Genomic DNA, 17,268 nt, shown 5'->3' with positions numbered 1-17,268 from the left:
GGAAGACGGCCGGCTGACGTCCCTGACGGTAAATGGTAAGGAGCAGCCACTGCGCTTGGATAGCAAGTAACGACGCACGCGCGCGGCTGAGGACTGGCAGGAGTGTTTCTGAAGATTTCAGATGAACTCGACTCAGTCTGACGTGCCCAATCTAAAGTATTTATACACAGCTCGTCGGAGCCCTGTTTGTCATAGACTTTTGAGTTTATTGTTGGGACCACATGATAGGACCATTTTTTTGTCTTTAAAATTGTTGTAAATCTGTATGCACTTTGCTTTTTTATTAAACGTAATCCAAGGTGGCCGTGACTCTTTCATACACTAACACCAGCACGGACCTGCTTCTCCATTGTGTTTGAGACGTGAGCCAAGTAGTGTCAGCCTGCTGTGAACTTAACATTGCCAGGACGAAGCTTCCACAAAAATAATTTCAGTTTTCAGTATTTAGTAGTGAAAGACTAATGCATTAACGGTAATACATTTCTGATTTAATATAAATTGAGGATGTTTTCTAGTTGTGCATGAACGCTGGCAACTTAGTAAGTTTTGACAATTGTTTAAATATGTAACGTTAAGCTTAGGTTTAAAAAGTAAAGCTGGTAAACTGGGTCTTTGTCATTTGCTTAAAAAAAAAAAAAAAGAAAATAAATGCGAATGTTTGGTGCATTCTTTCCTGAGTGGGATCTGTGGCCTTCTTGTGTCCGTGTGATTCTGTGCCTGGGCTTCGGCTGTCACCTCGTGACTGCTTCGTTCTGCTCGCTAATGTGGATGCCAAACTTAATGACGTGTGTTCGTTTTCTTCAGTGTGTTTGGAGAGTGTATGAAGATTTTCCTATTTATGTTAAAATGATTAGCAATTTAATGGCGATTTTAATGTGGTAACATTTCTCTGCGGAGAGAAGGAACAACTGTATATTTTTTCCTTTTTCAAAGTACGTTCTAGCTTTCTAGGTTGTGCCTGATGCCAGCTCCCTTAAAGACTATGCACGGTAACATCGCGGAGTGGGGAAAAGTGGGCAGAAACAAAGGTGTTTCTTTTGTTTCCCAGTCTGTGAAATCTGTCACGCTCTCCTCTGGTGACTAGAGTTCCAGCCGGAGGAACATTAAACAAGACTGGTGATACTTCCCCTCCCCCCGGGTTTCGTTTTGGAAATAAGCAGCGCGAGAACTGTCAGATGGGATTCGACTGAGGGTCATTCCCTGCCAGACACGTTCCGTTCACGCAGCCTTTGCTTGGAAGCGTGGATATCCTGAAAATCTAAACGTGTCATTGTTGAAAACAGATATTTTAAAAAATTTTAGAGGCGCTATAAAATCATAGCAAAATTTATTGTACGAATTCCAAGACATTTGAACTAAGGAAAACAGCGGAAGAGACGCTTAAACGTGCCGTCTGAGCTCCTGGCACCGTCGCGTAAGGGAGTTACGTGGGCGCGTCACGTGCTGGGAGACAGCGCTGCAGAAGCCAGCGTCACAGACCGAACCGTCAGCGCCGGAAAGCCGGCCTCCGTTTCTGCCCTTAGCACGGGTGGTTTCCCTGTTCGGTGAGAAAGTCAAGTGAATGCCTGGAACTTGAGTTTCACGTTTTTCATCAGTGGGTGGGATGAACCATTTGTTAGTGGCGTGACGGTCCCCTAGGGCTGGAGACCGGGTCAGTGAGAACTTTCGTCTGTCCATCATCGCTGGTGGCCCGGGCAGCGTTCCACGCTTCCACCTTTGTGGACGTGCCGAGGTGCTGGGGCTCGGCGTCCAGTGCGGCTCTGGCGTGGACAGCACTCGAACTGGCGTGACAGGTACAGGATGTTGGACGCCTGAGTGGTCTTTTTTTGGGGATCATCACGTTTGAGAAAATTGCCTTGGTTCTGCACCTGTGTTGATAGACGTGTTGACTTTGTTCGGTGGTTAATCGGCCCAGGGCCTGCGTTTCGCTGTGGACGCAGCTCTCCGCTCTCCGTAGTCAGGCCGCTGCTCGCAGAGGGGCGTCGCTAATCCGGAAGGAGTTGGGAGAACCCCTGATGGGCGTGGCAGGTTCCGGTCATTTGTCCGTGCCTGTTTTGTGTTTCAGAAACCTTTCCACAGTCTTGAACGCCTTGAAAGCAGGGTGCCGAGTGCTCGCCCCACACCTCGAGGCCCGTGCGGACGGCCGCCGCCCTCTGTCACGCCGTGAGCTCGCGCTCCCTGCTCGCCGTCCAGTTACAGACCGGAGCGCGCTCAGATTCCCCGGAGCAGAGATTCAAGGGGATGTCATCTGTTCCACTGGGGAGGTCAGAGGCGTGAGAGGCACAGGGCTCTGGCCGTGTCTGTCGGACGTCCCCAAGGCGCGCCACAGCTGGTTCTTGGGGTGCCGGTGGTCCATGGAACTGGGGTAAGCCTTCGCCGCCTTGTTGCTGGGAATCCGGCGGTGGCTTCTTTCTGTCCAGCCGCTGTGAGAAAGCGAGTTTCTGACCTGGGGCTGTGGTGTGGGTCACGGGGACCCTGAGCAGACTCCTGTCCTGTCCTCCTGCGTTCAGGATGTGGGAGACCTTGCTTTGCAGGCCAGCCCCCAAAGAGGGCAGCAGGGCTGTTCCTTGCTGCTGCCACCGCCCAGGGTGCTCCAGGTGTCTGTCAATGCCATGCACACCCAGGTGGTCCCATCCCGCAGCACGCACTCCCGCCCACCTCGGATGCTGGCCTGCTAACCCGGGACCACGTGTCCCCAACCTTCGAATGCCAAGAGACAGCCACCTCTGGCCGGGGAGGACTCGGGTGCATCTTGGCTTCATGCCGTTCTTTGCACCCCCGACTAGTGACCGTTGATGCCGCGGCGTGGCCCGCAGCACTGTAGCCGCTCCCTGTGGGCCTGGTCCGTGCCGTGGTCCCCGCCCCTGCCTGCTGCTGCTGCCAGCCCGGGGTTGTGTCCTGTGCCAGAAGGCGGCAGCGGTGGAAAACGGTGAACCGCAGTTGTCGCTGGGGGTGACTCTTGGCTTTTCCTTGTTCCGTCCCGTGGGAGAAGAGCCTGCAGGGCAGTGCTGGGCTCTCCGTCGACTTGTCCCTAGGACATGAGAGGAGGGCTGGCCCGACCATGGGCTGGCGGTCAGCACGCGCGCCCTTGTACCCTTGGGAGGCCTCCCGTGCTTTTCTGTCCCCGTGGTCATCTGGCCTTGGCGCATGGTCTGCTTCCTGATGCCTTTGAACCTTTCCTGCTGTGACCAGTTTGTGGAGCTTTGCTGGGTCATCAGGCGAGTGAGTGGTGCGTGTTTCAGCCTGATGAGCCCCTCCCACTGGGTCCAGCTCAGGTCTTTCTCCTTAATGTATGTTTGTTGTATCTGAGGCCTTAATCAAAACAGAGCTTGTAAAAACTGGTTGTCACGGACAGGAAGTTTGTATCTCATTGATTCTGTGAACTTTATTGTGGTTTTTTTTTTTTTGGTTAGGAATTTGTGCGTGTGTGTTTACTGTATTAATGATGTTGCTTATGTTAGTCTGGAAGCTGTGGTGAGGCAGACGGTGACGTTTATTTCCCACGTGTATCGTGACTTTGGCCTTTCCCTGCTGTGGAATGGGACTTAATCCTTAATGCTGCCTCATCTTTGGGTTTGTTTTCTGGAGGAGCTTGTCAGGGTTCTCCCACAGCGAATCAATTTGTTAAGGGCTGGTGTTTGAAGAGAGAGAAACGATCCTCCAGCCTGTAACACACCGGAGGAGGCTCTGTCTGTCTCACCGTCACCCAGAGGCGTGGCGTCGCCGACACGGACGGTGTAGGTGAGCTGTTTCCCACTGGTTACCCAGGCGGAAGCGCAGCACGAGGAACGAAGCCTCACGAGCAGCGCCGTGCGGGGCGGGGGCGGGGGGGTCGCCTTTGTGCTTGGAAGCAGCCACTTCAGTGTGGCGCTGTGGGTGCCAGTGTCAAGTGCAAAGGCTCTAACGTGTTCATCGTATTCTTCATTTGACTTTGAAAACGAACGTGTCATCCATTTTTGCATTCGGTTTTAAGGAGGGTCTTGTGGGGGTCTTGCTGGGTGCATGGCCATCGGCGCTGCAGCGGTCGTGGGCACGGCGTTGGGCTGCCCGGCTGGAGGCGGCTGCTGGTGCTGACGCCCGATGTCGCCCAGTGGAGTGTGACTTGGATGGAACAGGACACCTGCGTAGAATTCCCTGGCACGTGTCTTGTTATATGGTTTTTTAAAAACCCGTTTCATCTAAATGGTTGTTTAAAAAATAATTTGTTAACGGATGTCAGTGTTTCAGAGAAGACTGACGAACTTTGAAAAAGAAACTGTAGAATCACTTGTCGTGAAATTTTTTCTGTGGATTCAACTGCGCGTCTTTGAGAGTCAGGTTTCGTAGGTCTGTGGCCCTGTAGAAGCTGGAGTCCCTTCTGTCGTAGTGCCTTCTGCAGGGTCACCTCAGTCATGCATCGTGGCCCCCTCGTCTCTCCTGATGAAAGTCGTGCTTCAGACCCAGCCCGTGGCCGCTGCAGTGGAGGCTGAGCACAGGGCAGGCTGGTGTCCTGGGGGGGTGGTGGCACACGGGGTCTCGGCCACTTGGCTTCCTATAGTCCGGCTTTTTCCTCCCTTTGCCTCCAGCAAAGCACAGGCCTCCCCAGGTCCTTCCTCGGAGCCAGTCCTGACCTGTCCTGGTGGCCCCTCAGCGTCAGGGACGTGTGGCCCCAGGTCCTGGTAGGAAGAGGCTTCGGGGGCGGGGGGCGTCTCCCTCCGCCCGTGGGTCCTCTGCGGCCTCTGGCTTGTACGCTGGGTGTCAGGGGCGCTTGGGGCAGCCTGCCGTGGTGGGGTGACACGTGACCCGAGGCCTGCTGCTGGTCAGCTTTGGGCCGGAGGGGAGAGCTGGCCCTTGTCCTGTGGCCTTGGGACCACGGAGGAAGCCAGCATCCTCTGCGTTCCTTGCCTCCTACCTTAGGACTGTCCTCCGACCCCCCACCCCACAGGGTAGCGGGGGTAGGGTATCCGCGGCCCAGGCACCGTGGACGTCGTCAGCACAGCAGCCTTTCCGGAGACTGTGACGTCCCTTCTTGGGACAAGGCTGCAGACACAGGGTGGGTGGCAGCCAACCCTGCTGCTGCACGTGGCTCCTGGGGGGCCGGGCCTAACTGGCCCTCATTCGTGGACACCGGCTGCGTGCAGGTCACCAAGCCGCACTGTCGTGACCACGTGCGGCCACCCCGCAGAGGTACGTCGGGCCTCTCACGGAGCTGACGGAGGCGGCCGTCCCCGGCTCAGGTCCTGGGGACCGCTGTGGGGGTGAGCAACGGCCTGCGGCGTGCACCTGCCCCGGGACGGGGCTGAGTCGCCCGCGTCGACCGAGGCCGCCGTGTGTGCCTCCTACAGCTGCAGGCCCGGGGGAGCCAGCCCCGCTTAGGCCTCTGCAGACTCTCCCTCTGTGGCTTTTGTCCCTTATCTAAGTGCAAGGGTTTAGGCAGAAGGGTTTCTTCTGTGTCCTTGACCGTCACGTCGCCCTAGCCCGTGTCCTCGCCGAACCGCTCCCAGCACCGCCGTCCACCTCCCTGCCAGAGCCTGGGCAGCACCCTGACCTGGGTTCCCCTCTCTGTAGCCTTCATCGGTTATTTCGAGAACTGGTCCTTGCATCTCTCAGTAGCCGCTGGAGACCGTTGCAGCAGCCCTGGGCAGCACCCTGACCTGGGTTCCCCTCTCTGTGACTCGCCTTCACCGGTTATTTCGAGAACTGGTCCTTGCATTTCTCAGTAGCTGCTGGAGACCGTTGCAGCAGTGGAGGCATCGTCCTCCCTGTCGGTGCACATCGTCACCACGTGGCATGTCCTTAACAGGCGGCTACAGCCAGGTCGGTCACCACTGAAAAGCGCTCCGTCTGCCTGGTTTAGGGACACATGAGCCTTGTGCCCGCGCGTCTGTCTCCGCCTGCCTTGCCGAGTCACCGCACGGTCGGCGCCGTGTGTCCCGCGTCGTCCGGGAGCGCCCTGCGCTTTCCCGCACCGAGCTCGTCCTCGTGTCTGTGTCCTGCCGCGCGTGCGCTTGTGAGGTCGTGGTGTCCCCGCGTTCCGTCTGCACGTCACTGAGCTCTGAGGACAGGAGCTCTGCATGTCGCGTCTTCAGACGGCCAGCCGTCGTTCCTGCCAGCTGGCGTTTGGCCTCGGGCTGCGGTGGCCGGTGTTGGTCACGCCTGAGTCCGCGTTGGATCCGTCCCCTCCCCCCAGAGAGAGCACCCACAGCCGAGGCCTGCCGATCGCACGCACGTCGGGAGAGCGACTGCTTTACTCCGTGGTGGTGTGTTTCCGTCTGGGGAGTGCCGAGGAGCGTGTGACGCGGGGGCCGTGTGCACGCTGAGGACGCTGCCGGGACATGCCCTCCATAGCCTCCCGGTGACTCAGCTGCCCGGGCACGGTGCTGGCAGGGCCTGCGCGTGTTTTTGAGTTTGCTCTGACTCAGCGCTGCAGGGCGGGACGTTTTCTGGTATTTTTAGCCTTCGGACGAAAAGGGCGCTTGAACTTCGGTGATCCTGTGTCTCACTAGCTGTTCGCGCACGGGAAAGGCTGGCAGGAACGGCACTGGGATCGTCAGTTCTGCCCGGTGCCGAACTGACTATTTTTTTTTTTAACGTGCGTTGTTTGTCCTCACACAGGACAAACCGCTCACCTCAAGCCGCTGGGTTGGGGCGCGTCCGTGGAAGCAGTGGCGTGTAGCAGTCAACGGGATGAGGGTGCGGGGGGCTGGGCAGAAGCCGCAGGAAGACGCAGGCACGTGGCCGGCTTCGGGGGCCGTGGTGCTGGGCGGGGGTGCTTCAGGCTAGTTCATGGGGTCAGCTGTCCCGGGAGGCACCGCCTGTCCCTTCGTGAGGTCATTTGTCAGCGTGCCACACGCGTCAGTGCTGGGCTCCCCCAGAGACCCCTGCGGGTCGCCACTGGGGCCTGCGGTGGGCGCTCGCGGTGCCGGACGGCAGGGTGCGTCCCACTCCTAACAGCCTTTCGCACTTCTCGGGTCGCTGAGGCGGGCGGGCAGCACCTCTGTCCTTCCCAGCAAAGCCTCAGGTAAAGGAGCGGGGCCGAGAGGCGAGAGCCGAAGCTGAAGGCACAGGCTGGGCCCGCGGGCTGCGGTGTCGAGGGCAGGCGTTCGTGGGGGGACAGGCTGGGCTCCCTCCGGCCGGTGCCAGCCTGGCCCTGGCGGTGGCGTGACCACAGGTGGGGCGCGTGGGCTTTGCGGGGGGCAGTGCCACGTGTGGTTTTCAGTTGCGAGAGCTCGAGCTGGGTCTCGGCCGTGCTCTGTGCCGCCGCCGGCTGGCGCATCCTGCCGGCCACTGCATTTGTCGTTGGTAGAAGAGCCACTTCTGAGGGGCCTCTGCTCTTGGGGGCTACTCGGTGCTCAGCCCACAGCGTCAGCGGTGGCCAGAAATGTAGGCTCTGTTGAAACTGGGGTGCTTCGCTGGGAGCCAGGGGCAGAGAGGGCGGGAGCAGCATAATGCCCGAAGGACGCCCCCGAGTCAGGGCCGTTCTGGGAGCTCAGGCCGCACCCCGCACCTGGGGGGTGGGCTTGTCATGCTGTGGGTGCCCCAGCCCCCGGCCCCCTTACGGGTCCTGCAGGACATGGGCACGAGGGAGCCGTGAGGACAAGGACAGGATGGAGGGCGGGTGGGGAGACGCACGGTGGCGTGGGAAGGGGTCTCGCGCGTCGGGGGTGCATCCCACAGCGCCGTGCCACCAGAGAGGTGTGGGGTCCAGGCACTGGCCCAGGGTGGGCTTCCAGGCCCGGCCAGTGGAGGGACACGGTGACCCTCGCACACCCTGGGGGGCGGTGTCCAGCAGCACTGTGTGTGAGCGGGCAGGCCTTGTGGCGACACGCTCTGCTTGGGGCCATGTGCCTTGTCTGCCCTGAGGGCTGTCCCTGGGCGGTGGCCCTGGACGTGGAGCGAGTCACTCAGGCCCTTGCAGGCCTTTGGGCCAGGCTGTCCTGGAGTGAGCCGTGAGCATGGGGCGGCCGGGCGCAGCGGGTGGAGATGCCAGCTGGCCGGGGGCGTGACCACCAGCATCTGGGTGTGCTTGGGGCCACCCTCCCGCGCCTGTCCTGAGGCGCAGTGTCTCCTCGTTTCTGGTTTCTCAGGGGCCGCGGGAGGTGGTGCTGGGCAGCACGTGGCCGCCTCGTCCACACTTGGGGCGCGATGCAGTCCACGCCCAGGGGGTGCCCCTGTCTGGCATCCGGCTGCCGTGGGGGTGTCGGTCAGGTCGCCGTGCTTCTCAGACCGCTTCTCAGAGACACCCGAGTGGCCTGTCACCTGCAGCTCAGTGTCACTTGACAATGGCCTTTTTATGCACCTGTCACCGCCTCGCAGTGGCGTGTGTGTGGCGGGTTCAGCGCGTGCTGGCATGGGCGTGCATCGAGCCACCCCTCCCAGAACGTTCCCAGCGAGAACTCGGGACGAGGCGGCGAGCGGTCTCGTTGTGGGTCCCCAGTCTCCGGCGTTGTCTGTTTTCCCCAATGAGTTGTTCTGCTACTTGGGACACTGGGTTTCCTGGGGACCTCGTGGGCTCAGTGACTCGATTGTCCCTGCTCCAGACCCGAGAACCTTCGGAGCCTGTAAGAGCCCAGCGGGGCCCGGGGAGCCGAGAGGTCGCGGTGTCGCACACGGTAAGTAAGACGGTGACGGGGGAGGTGGTCAGTGGTGCGCGCTGCTGTTTGTGCCCCCGTGGACGCCGGACAGCAGGTGGCTCTGCCGCCACCAGCCCCAGATGGTGCAGGCGGCGCAAGGCGGGCAGGCCTCGAGCCAGGACCGCCCGGGACGGGGAGGCCCCGGCTTCCAGCCGCAGCGTGTGCCCCGCCGCCCCGGGTGACCGTCAGCTCTGGACCGAGTGGTCTCTGGTCCGCGATCCAGCATCGCAGGGTTCGGGAGCAGCAGGACACCCTAAGCGTGGGGCGAGCCTGTTTTGCGTGTCTGTGTAGTTGGGGTGTCTGTCTTCGGAACGTCAAGCTCAGTGCCTTAATGATGGTTTCTGAACAAACAGCGAACACAGGGTACAAACGGCTCTGACACCCGTGTGGCTGCACATCCCAGGCCCGGGAAGCGGGGGGCTTGGCGAGAGAACAAGGTCGCATCCCGTCCCAAGCCTGGTGTCCCCGCCCCAACAGTCGAACTAGACTGGATGGCAGAGCTTGGGGACCGGTCCAGCGGTGGCGGTGGCCCTGTGAGCCTGTGTGCGGGGGCCACCATGGGTGACAGACACAAGCTCGGACCGGCCGTGCTGCTCCTGCGGCGGGAGGCATGTCCCCAGCGGCTGCGTGTGCCGGCCTGGGCGACACGTTCCCCGAAAGCAGTGTGCGTGGAGAAGATGCCACTGTCCCTCTGGCCCGTGACTGCAGCGCTGGGAGCGACCGGGTTCCGAGGTTACCCCACGCTAGTGAGCTACGTGCGGCCGGGGACGGCTGCACCCACGGCCCAGGCCAGGGCCATCATCGTCACAAAGCCAGACTCAGATTAAAGATGGTGACCAGTGTTCAGGGCGCCACGTACCTGGCACGTGATCTCTTCTCACGGCAAGGACAGTGTTTGAAGGTCATTGGAGTTCTGCCTCGTGTCAAGCTCCAGAGGTTTAACCCAAGGAGCCAGCACTTCTGCCGTCACGTACGTGGGACCCGCTGTCCGTGCCCTCCCACGGTGGCCGGGCTGGACGTGCCCCCACGTGTTGGTTAGCGTCAGTGTCGGTGTCTGCGCCCCGGAGTGCCAGCCTGTCGGCCCTGAGCCCGGCGGTCCCAGCGTCCTTCCCCGCGCCACCATTTCCCACCCCAAACGTGGCTTCTGACGTGAAGTCACCATGTAAGTGGCTTCTCAACGCCGGCTGCTCACACGTGGGGCATGTCTCTCCGTTCCAGCCACAGAGCCCAGTGCTGGGGTCGGACTCCGCAGGCCCCCCAGAGGGGGCCTGCCAGACGCGGGCTGAGGACGCTCTGTGCGTGCGAGGCCTGTCACCGTTGTGCGGTGGTGGCCTGCCTTCGTGCAGCAGCCACCTGGGCCCCTGCGTCCACATGGCGGCTGGGTCCTCACGGGCCAGGCTCGCTGGGGACAGAGCGCCACTGGCCTGGCTTCGGTCTCGCTCAGTTCTCAGGTCTGAGGGCCACACCTGGAGAGCCTGGCGAGGGGGTTGTGACGTTGCCCTGAGGTGACGCTGCCAGGGCTTCAGGCACAGCGTGTCTGCCCAGAGCCACTTGGCGGAGGGGGCTGTGTGCAGTGGAGCCCGGGAGCAGGGTCGTGATCCCAGGAGCCATGTACCCTTGGCTGAGCGTCTGCTGTGCCCCGCGCTGTGGGGTTGGAGGGTTATCGAGGCTTACCTTGGAAAACTCCTGAGGCGCCAGCCCCAGGACATCGGCGACCCCAGCCCCGCATTTCTCAGGAGCCGGCTTCTGTGCCCCTCAGTGCCAGCGTGCTCGGTCCCCAGCAGCCAGCGCCCCCGTTGGGGACAAGCGCCCCAGGTACCCGAGGCCAGGCCGACGGGGTGTGCCCACGAGGTGTTTGGTGCTGCAGATCTGCTTAAGCCAGGCTCCCCAGCACAGGGCCGGGCCCTCGGCGGCTCAGCGACGGTGTGCGGTGACCACTAAAACTCCTAGGTCGTAGCCCTTACCTTACTTCATTTCAGAGGGAGGTGGGGATGGGGACGGAGGCAGCGCCACCTGCGGGTGGACCCGGCTGTGCCTGGGGAGAGCGTGGGGGGCATCCTGCCTCAGCTGGCCCCCGAGTCACTTGTTGGGCCCAGAATTTTAAGCATGGCAGGTGTGACGGTGTGTGGTGACAGCTGCTGACAGTCGCACCCTCCCCCAGGGAGTCGTTTCGAGGCACAGGGAACGGGGCCTCGGCTCGTGGTCCCACCGTCTCGTCATGTGGAAGGTTTTAGTTTTGTCATTGAGCTTCTTCCGCCTGGTGTGACATGTAAGCTCTTCAGAGAAGGAACTTAAAGTCAGTGAATGTCATCAGTTCTGTTGCTTATTCCTGCCACCCGCCCAACGTGCAAAACTTCTGTTTTCAAAGAGACCACTAGAAGCGTGACCTGGGGAGGGACGGGCGACGTCCCGTCTGGGGTGTGTCTGATGTGACGGCCGGTGCCCGTGGGTTCCCGGTTCAGAGCTGCGTGCTGTGCGCGAGCGGGCAGGGGACAGGTGTCTCGGGCCAGCACCTCCCTCGCACCCCCGTTTTTAACGTTCGATGGACGGGCGGTGTCTTGCCCGGAGGCCGGATCCGAGCCTTTTCCGGGTGAGTCACAGGCTGGGTTGACTTTGGTGAAGACTGTGTCACGGGGACCCAGCCCCTGACAGTAACTTCAGTAGGACACGTGCTCTCGGGAGTCACTTAGGTGCCTTGCTGGGGGGCGAGCTGCTCTTGTTACTGCATTATCGCGTGGCCCCGTTTTCCCGTTGTCCCTTGGAGGTGTCCGGGCCACGGCAGTGCCCTCGACGGAGCGCCCCCCGCTGCAGGGGGCGGCGGCGGCAGACGCGGCCGACTCACTGGTCTCCGCCCTGTGCTTGCAGGTGTGGCTGACGAGGACGCCTTCCTGGAGGAGTGCAGGCAGAGAGGCCAGCCCGCCAGTGCCCGCTCGCTGAGGTCGCACAAGCCTGCCGCGCTGCCCAGACACGCGTCACCCCCCCACGGCTGCGAGGACGAGGACGAGCAAGGCAGACATCGGGCCGCCGGCAGCTGGGACCCCTCCGTGTTCTCGGCAGGTGTGCAGAGGGAAACCGAGGCCGGGCGCCCCTGCCGGGCCGCCTCCCCCCCGGCCCAAGGCCAGGGCAGACAGAAGGCGCCCCTGCGCTGCTGCGTCCTCACCTGAGGGCGGGGGGCGGGCGGGGGCCTCCGCTCACCCCCGGCGCCCCGCCATTAAAACGGGATGCCAGCCTGTGTGACGGTATGAAGTGTGTTGTCTGGGGCACAGGATGGCGGGTGCTGCTTTCCCTTGACTCCCCTGTTTGTAACTTCCACGTCGGTGCTCGAGGTCCGCCGACTTCGCCGGACACGTGCCCAGGCCACCGCCGGACTAGGGGGCGCCCAGCAGCAAAGGCCCAGAGGGCGGCTTCGCGTCCTCTTCCTGCTGTCTGGGCCTCTGCTGGTGTCTGGTTCAGAAGGGACAGCTCGCTGCCCGGGCTGCCCAGCGGGGTGGGCGCCCTCCCCCAGCTCTCTGGCTCGTGGTCCCTGGACTGAGTCCCCACGGAAGGTTCTGGCTCATCTCTGAGCGTGTCGCTGGGCATGTAGGTGTGGCCCTGACAGTCCCAAAGCCCAGCGCGGATTCGGCCTGAGTCGTGGTCCAAGAGCTCATGCCATCGTGCCTCCCGCGGGGGGTCCCAGGCAGCACACGGTGGGGGGTGCGGGCCCTGGTCTCCCGTGTCGGGGCGGGGCCGGGCGGCGGCGTCTGCGTGCCGAGCTCTCCTCCCGGAGCGTCTGCTGGGACGTTCTCTGCTCCTCCGGTGAGAAGGCAGAGGCAGCTGTCGGGGCAGGAGGACGTGTCCCCCACTCCCGGTGGCTCCAGGCAGACCCCACTCTAGGGCCGCCCAGTGCTGCCCACAGCAGATGGGCCGTTTGGCGACCAGGCTTCTGTGTGATTGACGAGAGGGCGGCCGCCGGAGTCTGGAAGAGTGTCCCGCCCTGAGTTACGTCACCTCCTGGGCCTGAGTGTGGGGTGGGGGGGCATCACGGCCCTCCCAATGTGCCCCAGTGTGCGGGCTGGGCCTGAGGCGCCAGGCCCTGGGGCCACTCCCAGCGAGCGAGCGGAGGCGCCGGTGGACAGCGCAGTGGGGCTGGCGGGGAACGGCTTGGCCCTCTGAAGCCACCTGCTCTGTCGGGCTTCACACCGGCCCCAGCGGGGTCTCTCTGAGCCGGGGAGCGGGCTGCCAGCTGACCTGCGGCCTGGGGGTGGCAGGCGACGGGCCCTCTGTCCTGGTCCTCGTCCTTGGCCATGAAGTTGGCCGTGCCTCAGACCCTGGGAGCTCGCCGCCTCCGTGGCCGCGCGCTGTCCGGGGCTCTGACCGCCGTCGGCGCCGGCCCCCACCTGCTTCCGTCCTCGCCAGTCGGTCGAGCTGAGACCTGGAAGGGGTGAAGGCACCGGACAGCTGGGGCGGGATCGTCACGCGCCCACGGTCCACGTGCAGGCCGCGGTTTAACGTCCTGCCACAGCCCCCAGCGCTGCCCCCAAGGGAGAGTCGGGAGACGCGGCGTCAGGGTGCAGCGTTGGGTGCAGAGCTGGGAGCTGCCTCCAGGGTGCGCCCGTCCCCAGCAGCACGACTTCACCCCACTCTGTCCGGCTCTGCAGACGCCAGGCGTGGGGCGGGCACCGTCCCCCACCGGCGCCAGCACACCGCTGCTCCCCAGCGCTGGGGGCCCTGCCCGAGGCGGCTCCCGTGACTCCTCTGTGCCCCGGTGTGGCCTGCAGGGGCCGTGCAGTCAGTTTTCTGCCAGATCTGCCAGTTTTGGAAAATTCTTGGAAAGAAGCACACATAAGGAACTTGTTGCACGAGAAGTGCCCGGTACCCCTGCTTTGTGCTCCCTCGCTTGGCCAACCACCGGACAAAGGTGCCCTCTGGAGCGCTGGGTGACAGTGACGTGCGGGGCAGCCTGGCAGTGTCTGGGAAGCGCACATTTCAGGCTAAAGACGGGCTCTCGTGAGGCGCACTCCCCCAAACGCTGGACTTGTTGCCGTGTGGGGAATTCCCACATCCGGCCGACACGATGCAGCGTCAGGAGCAGCGAAGGAGCCCGGGAAGGCGTGTGGTCCGGTGGCCCAGGTGACCGTCCACCCCACCGCCGTTTGCTCGGCTGCCCTCGTCCAGAGCCAGGCCAGCGAACGGGTGACACAGGCGTGACTTGCTGGCCTTCGGATTTGTTAACGGGCTGTTACGTCACATTCTACCCCCGTGAACCTCGCCCGGCTTCGTTTGAGGCCTTTCTGTACTTCACGGGAACGAGCAAGTCATCGGCGTTTTTCCTTTATGAATTATACGCTCGTTAGAGTCTGTCGGGAACACGTGACTGTCAGAAGAGAAAGTCAGAACTATTCCACCTGAGAAAGGTTCCTGAACGAAGGAACGAAGTCGCGTTTTTGTTTTTTGACCTGAAAAGAGTGACTCCCCGGAGGCTGCAGAGCGTCTTCTGCAAGGCTCGGCCTGGTACTCACGGGGCTAACGCTGCTGCTCGCTTCGAAGCTCGTCTTCCTAACGAAACTAACCCGTGTGTCCATGCCCGTCTCTGCCGGGGACTCCAGCTGTCCCCCGAAGGTGTTTTCCGGGGGGACCGTGAGGGAGGCGCACTCTTGGCGGAATTCAGGCTTCCTGGGTCTGGGTTTGGTGTCTGGTTTTGTGTTCACTTTGGCGCTGAACATTTTAAGGAAAGGCGAAGAGCTCTGTTTCGTGGCGGACGCCGCGTGCCCCCCGCTCCTGTCCCCGGCAGGCATGCGGTGTCACGTCCCGCTGGGCAGGGTCTCTAGGGTCGCACCCACTGAGCTGTGACCTGCAGCCTCACAGGTCTGGGCCCCTTGACCTTGGGGAGGCAGGGTTTTCTCCCCAAACACGTTGTCCCTCTTGTCAGGGCCCTGGCCAGAGCTTCTTTGCAGAGGGTGAGGGTGGGACGCTGCCCCCGGTGGCTGAGCAGGCAGAGCGAGGTTTGTCCCAAGTCTCCTCGAGGTCTGTGATGTGTGTGGCTGGGCCCGGGGACCCTGTGCAGCTGTCAGTCACCACGGGGCCTGTGCGCTGGCTCCATCCACACACCTGCTTCTTGTTACTCCATTCCCCGTGATTTGAGACCTTGACGGGCACGCAGCTCGCAGGTGGGGCCATGAGAGTCAGGTGCCGCCCAGGGCTCCCTGTGTGGCCAGCCTGCCTCTCGGGCCACCAGTCAGGAGCTGGGGTGGCCAGTGTCCTCACATTCCCCGGACACGGGACCAGCTCCTGCCAGATGGGAGACGCGCAGCCCGAGCAGTCACAGTGCCAGCCCCGCACCGCGCACTTTGTCACGAAAGTTCTTAAGTTCATTTGAGGTCACCGTTAGGTGTTCTCAAAGTTAAGACGCCCCGTAGCACAGGTGGTGTCTTGGTAGGGATGTGCGTGAGGACATCGCGGGCCCCACCTGTGAGCGCCGCCCGCCGGGCCGGTCCCAGCAGCGATGAGCTGGGCGGGTCTCCCCGTGGAAGGCCCCTCTGGGCCCAGATGTGCCCTGCTGTCCCCAGGCCGATGCCACCTCCTTGTCCCTCCCCAGGATGGTGCTGTCCCCCTCCCCGTCCCTGCCTGGCAGCCCAGGCCCTGGCGGTGCTCAGCTCGGTCTTACCGCCCACCTCAGTTGTAGCGGTGCAGAACCTTCCTGAACACATGGCCCGGGGGCATGTGCCTGGCAGCTGTGGCGCCACGTGGTGCCCTGGGGGCTGGGGCCGCAGAGTCAGCCAGGTCAGCTCCCCGTCGATGGCGCAGCGCTGGCGAGCTCATGGCCGTGGGGACCGAGGGGCCCTTGGAGCCTGCTGTGTTTGGGACAGGGAGGCGAGCCCACTCGGCCGGTCCCTCTGGGCAGCGGGCAGATGGTGGTTATTGGCCTGGCGTGGGGAACGCGTCACGATGTGGGTGGCGTGGGCTCCCATCTGATGGTGATGGGGACCTAGTTCACCTGTGATTGTGATCCCACGAGGTGAGTCCCCAGAGTGGGTGGGTGGGAACCATGCCTGTGCATCGTGTCTGTCACCAGCCTGTGCCGAGGCCGCCTCGTCACTTAAATCCTGAGAACGCTTCGAGGTGATCTCTTCAGCAGGCCTGAGTCTCCGGCCCCCGTGACCCTGGCCTGGCTCCATTTTCTCTGCGGCAGTCAGGTCATTTAAATCGGTCGTTTGCCACCGAAATCTAACACCCGTGTCCTGGGCCCCGTGCGCTCGTCCACCGCAGATGTGGGGACGGCTCGCACAGCGCTCGGCCTGCGCCGGGGCCTCGTTCCTGACTGGACGAGGTCTGCAGGGGTGAGCGGTGCGTTTGTCCTCTGTCCCCTTGGCCTCCGACTCGCTGCCTTTCAGCAACGACCAAGGAGTGACAGGCTCACCTGCAGCGCAGCAGGGCCTCTGGCCTGGGGGCCGTCGCCAGGTGGGCCGGGGCGGGCGTCCGTGAGGACGGGCGGGTGCAGGGCCGGGCTGCTCACGCCCGCACAGTGCTGGACTCTCAGTGACGTCAGCGGTCGCACGGTCGACAGCTCGTGTTTGCTGGCTCCAGGCGCGGGCCAGGCGGAGGTGGAGACACGACCCCGTGTCACCGGTGTCCCTGCCGTGGGGACGGCCGGGACGTGCGTGCCTCTCGGGTCGCCGCTGCTCTGCGCAGCGTCTCACGGCCGTGTCTTCGTAGGGCCCAAGGAAGGCGGCAAGAGGAGGCAGCAGAAGCAGAGGGGCGAGTCCAAGAAGAGGAAGCCGGCTGCCGGGCGCCGCTAGGCGGGGCTCCGGGCGGCGCGGGCGGCGCGGGCACCCTGGGCAGCGGCATCTGCTCCCCCGTCCCCAGACCCACCCCACAGCACTGGGGGTGCGATCGCAGCCCCTCAGACCGGGGCCGGCGGGGACGTGGTGTGGCGTCAGGGCCGGGGGCCGGCGAGGGCACCTGCTGGCCGTCCCCGCTCGTCCCCGGCACACGGGCTGCGTGTCCTCCGTGTGGGTCGCACTCACCGCCCGCCCGCTCGGCCGCCCCGTCGACGCCCGGAGTGTCTAGCTTTAGAGGGAGACCACGGGGCCGTCGGGCCAGCGCCCGAGCCCACGAAGTGACTTTCCTCCGGGCGGCGCAGCCTCGGGAGCTAGAGCTGGGTAAGTGCAGGTGACATGCAGGGGACGTGCGTCAGGCCTGAGCCGCGGCCGTGGGTGGCTTCCCTCCAGTCCGTGGAGCCGGTTCGGAGAGCGGCCCCGCCTCCCGCGCGGAGGACTTGGAATCAGTGGGGTGTGAGCTCCTGCCCTGGGTTTTCTGTGTTAAGCTGGGTCCTCTCCAGGTCGTCCAGACTGCACCCCAAATACGGTTTGACCTCCGCTAAGTCCCGTTTTTTTCCTTCGATCCACGATTGTTCTTTTTCGCACATACGGAACTCTGCAGAATTTTGTTTTGCCGTGCTGTTTCTGGCTCTGAGCTTTGGTTCTGCTGAGGAAAAATGGGTGCACTGTTCACACACGCACACACACGCACACACGCACGTGCACACGTGCCCCCAGGACTACACGGAACTCAGTTTTTCAGTTTGTAAACATCGGCTGCTCTAAAAACCAGCTTATCCGAGCCACGCCCCCCTGGCCTGTGGTCGTGTCCGTGCCCCGCTGCCTAACCCCGCCCCGAG

General features: G+C 62.9%; 1 protein-coding gene across 1 annotated transcript in view; it reads left to right on the top strand.

Annotated features, from left to right (window-relative positions):
• Positions 1–17,262, top strand: part of DNAJB6 (DnaJ heat shock protein family (Hsp40) member B6) — a 47,860-nt gene extending 30,598 nt beyond the window's left edge. Inside the window, exons 7-9 of the mRNA XM_025044877.1 lie at positions 6–35; positions 11,478–11,669; positions 16,305–17,262. Coding sequence (XP_024900645.1) covers positions 6–35; positions 11,478–11,669; positions 16,305–16,387 — 305 coding nt within the window. The 3' untranslated portion in view covers positions 16,388–17,262. The remainder of the gene's footprint in view (positions 1–5; positions 36–11,477; positions 11,670–16,304) is intronic.
• The last annotated feature ends 6 nt before the right edge of the window (positions 17,263–17,268 follow it).

Source organism: Pteropus alecto, unplaced genomic scaffold (assembly GCF_000325575.1).
Source record: "Pteropus alecto unplaced genomic scaffold, ASM32557v1 scaffold320, whole genome shotgun sequence".
NCBI lineage: Eukaryota > Metazoa > Chordata > Mammalia > Chiroptera > Pteropodidae > Pteropus > Pteropus alecto.
The sequence above is the reverse complement of the archived record's forward strand: the minus strand, read 5'-3'. Positions and strand labels throughout refer to the sequence as shown.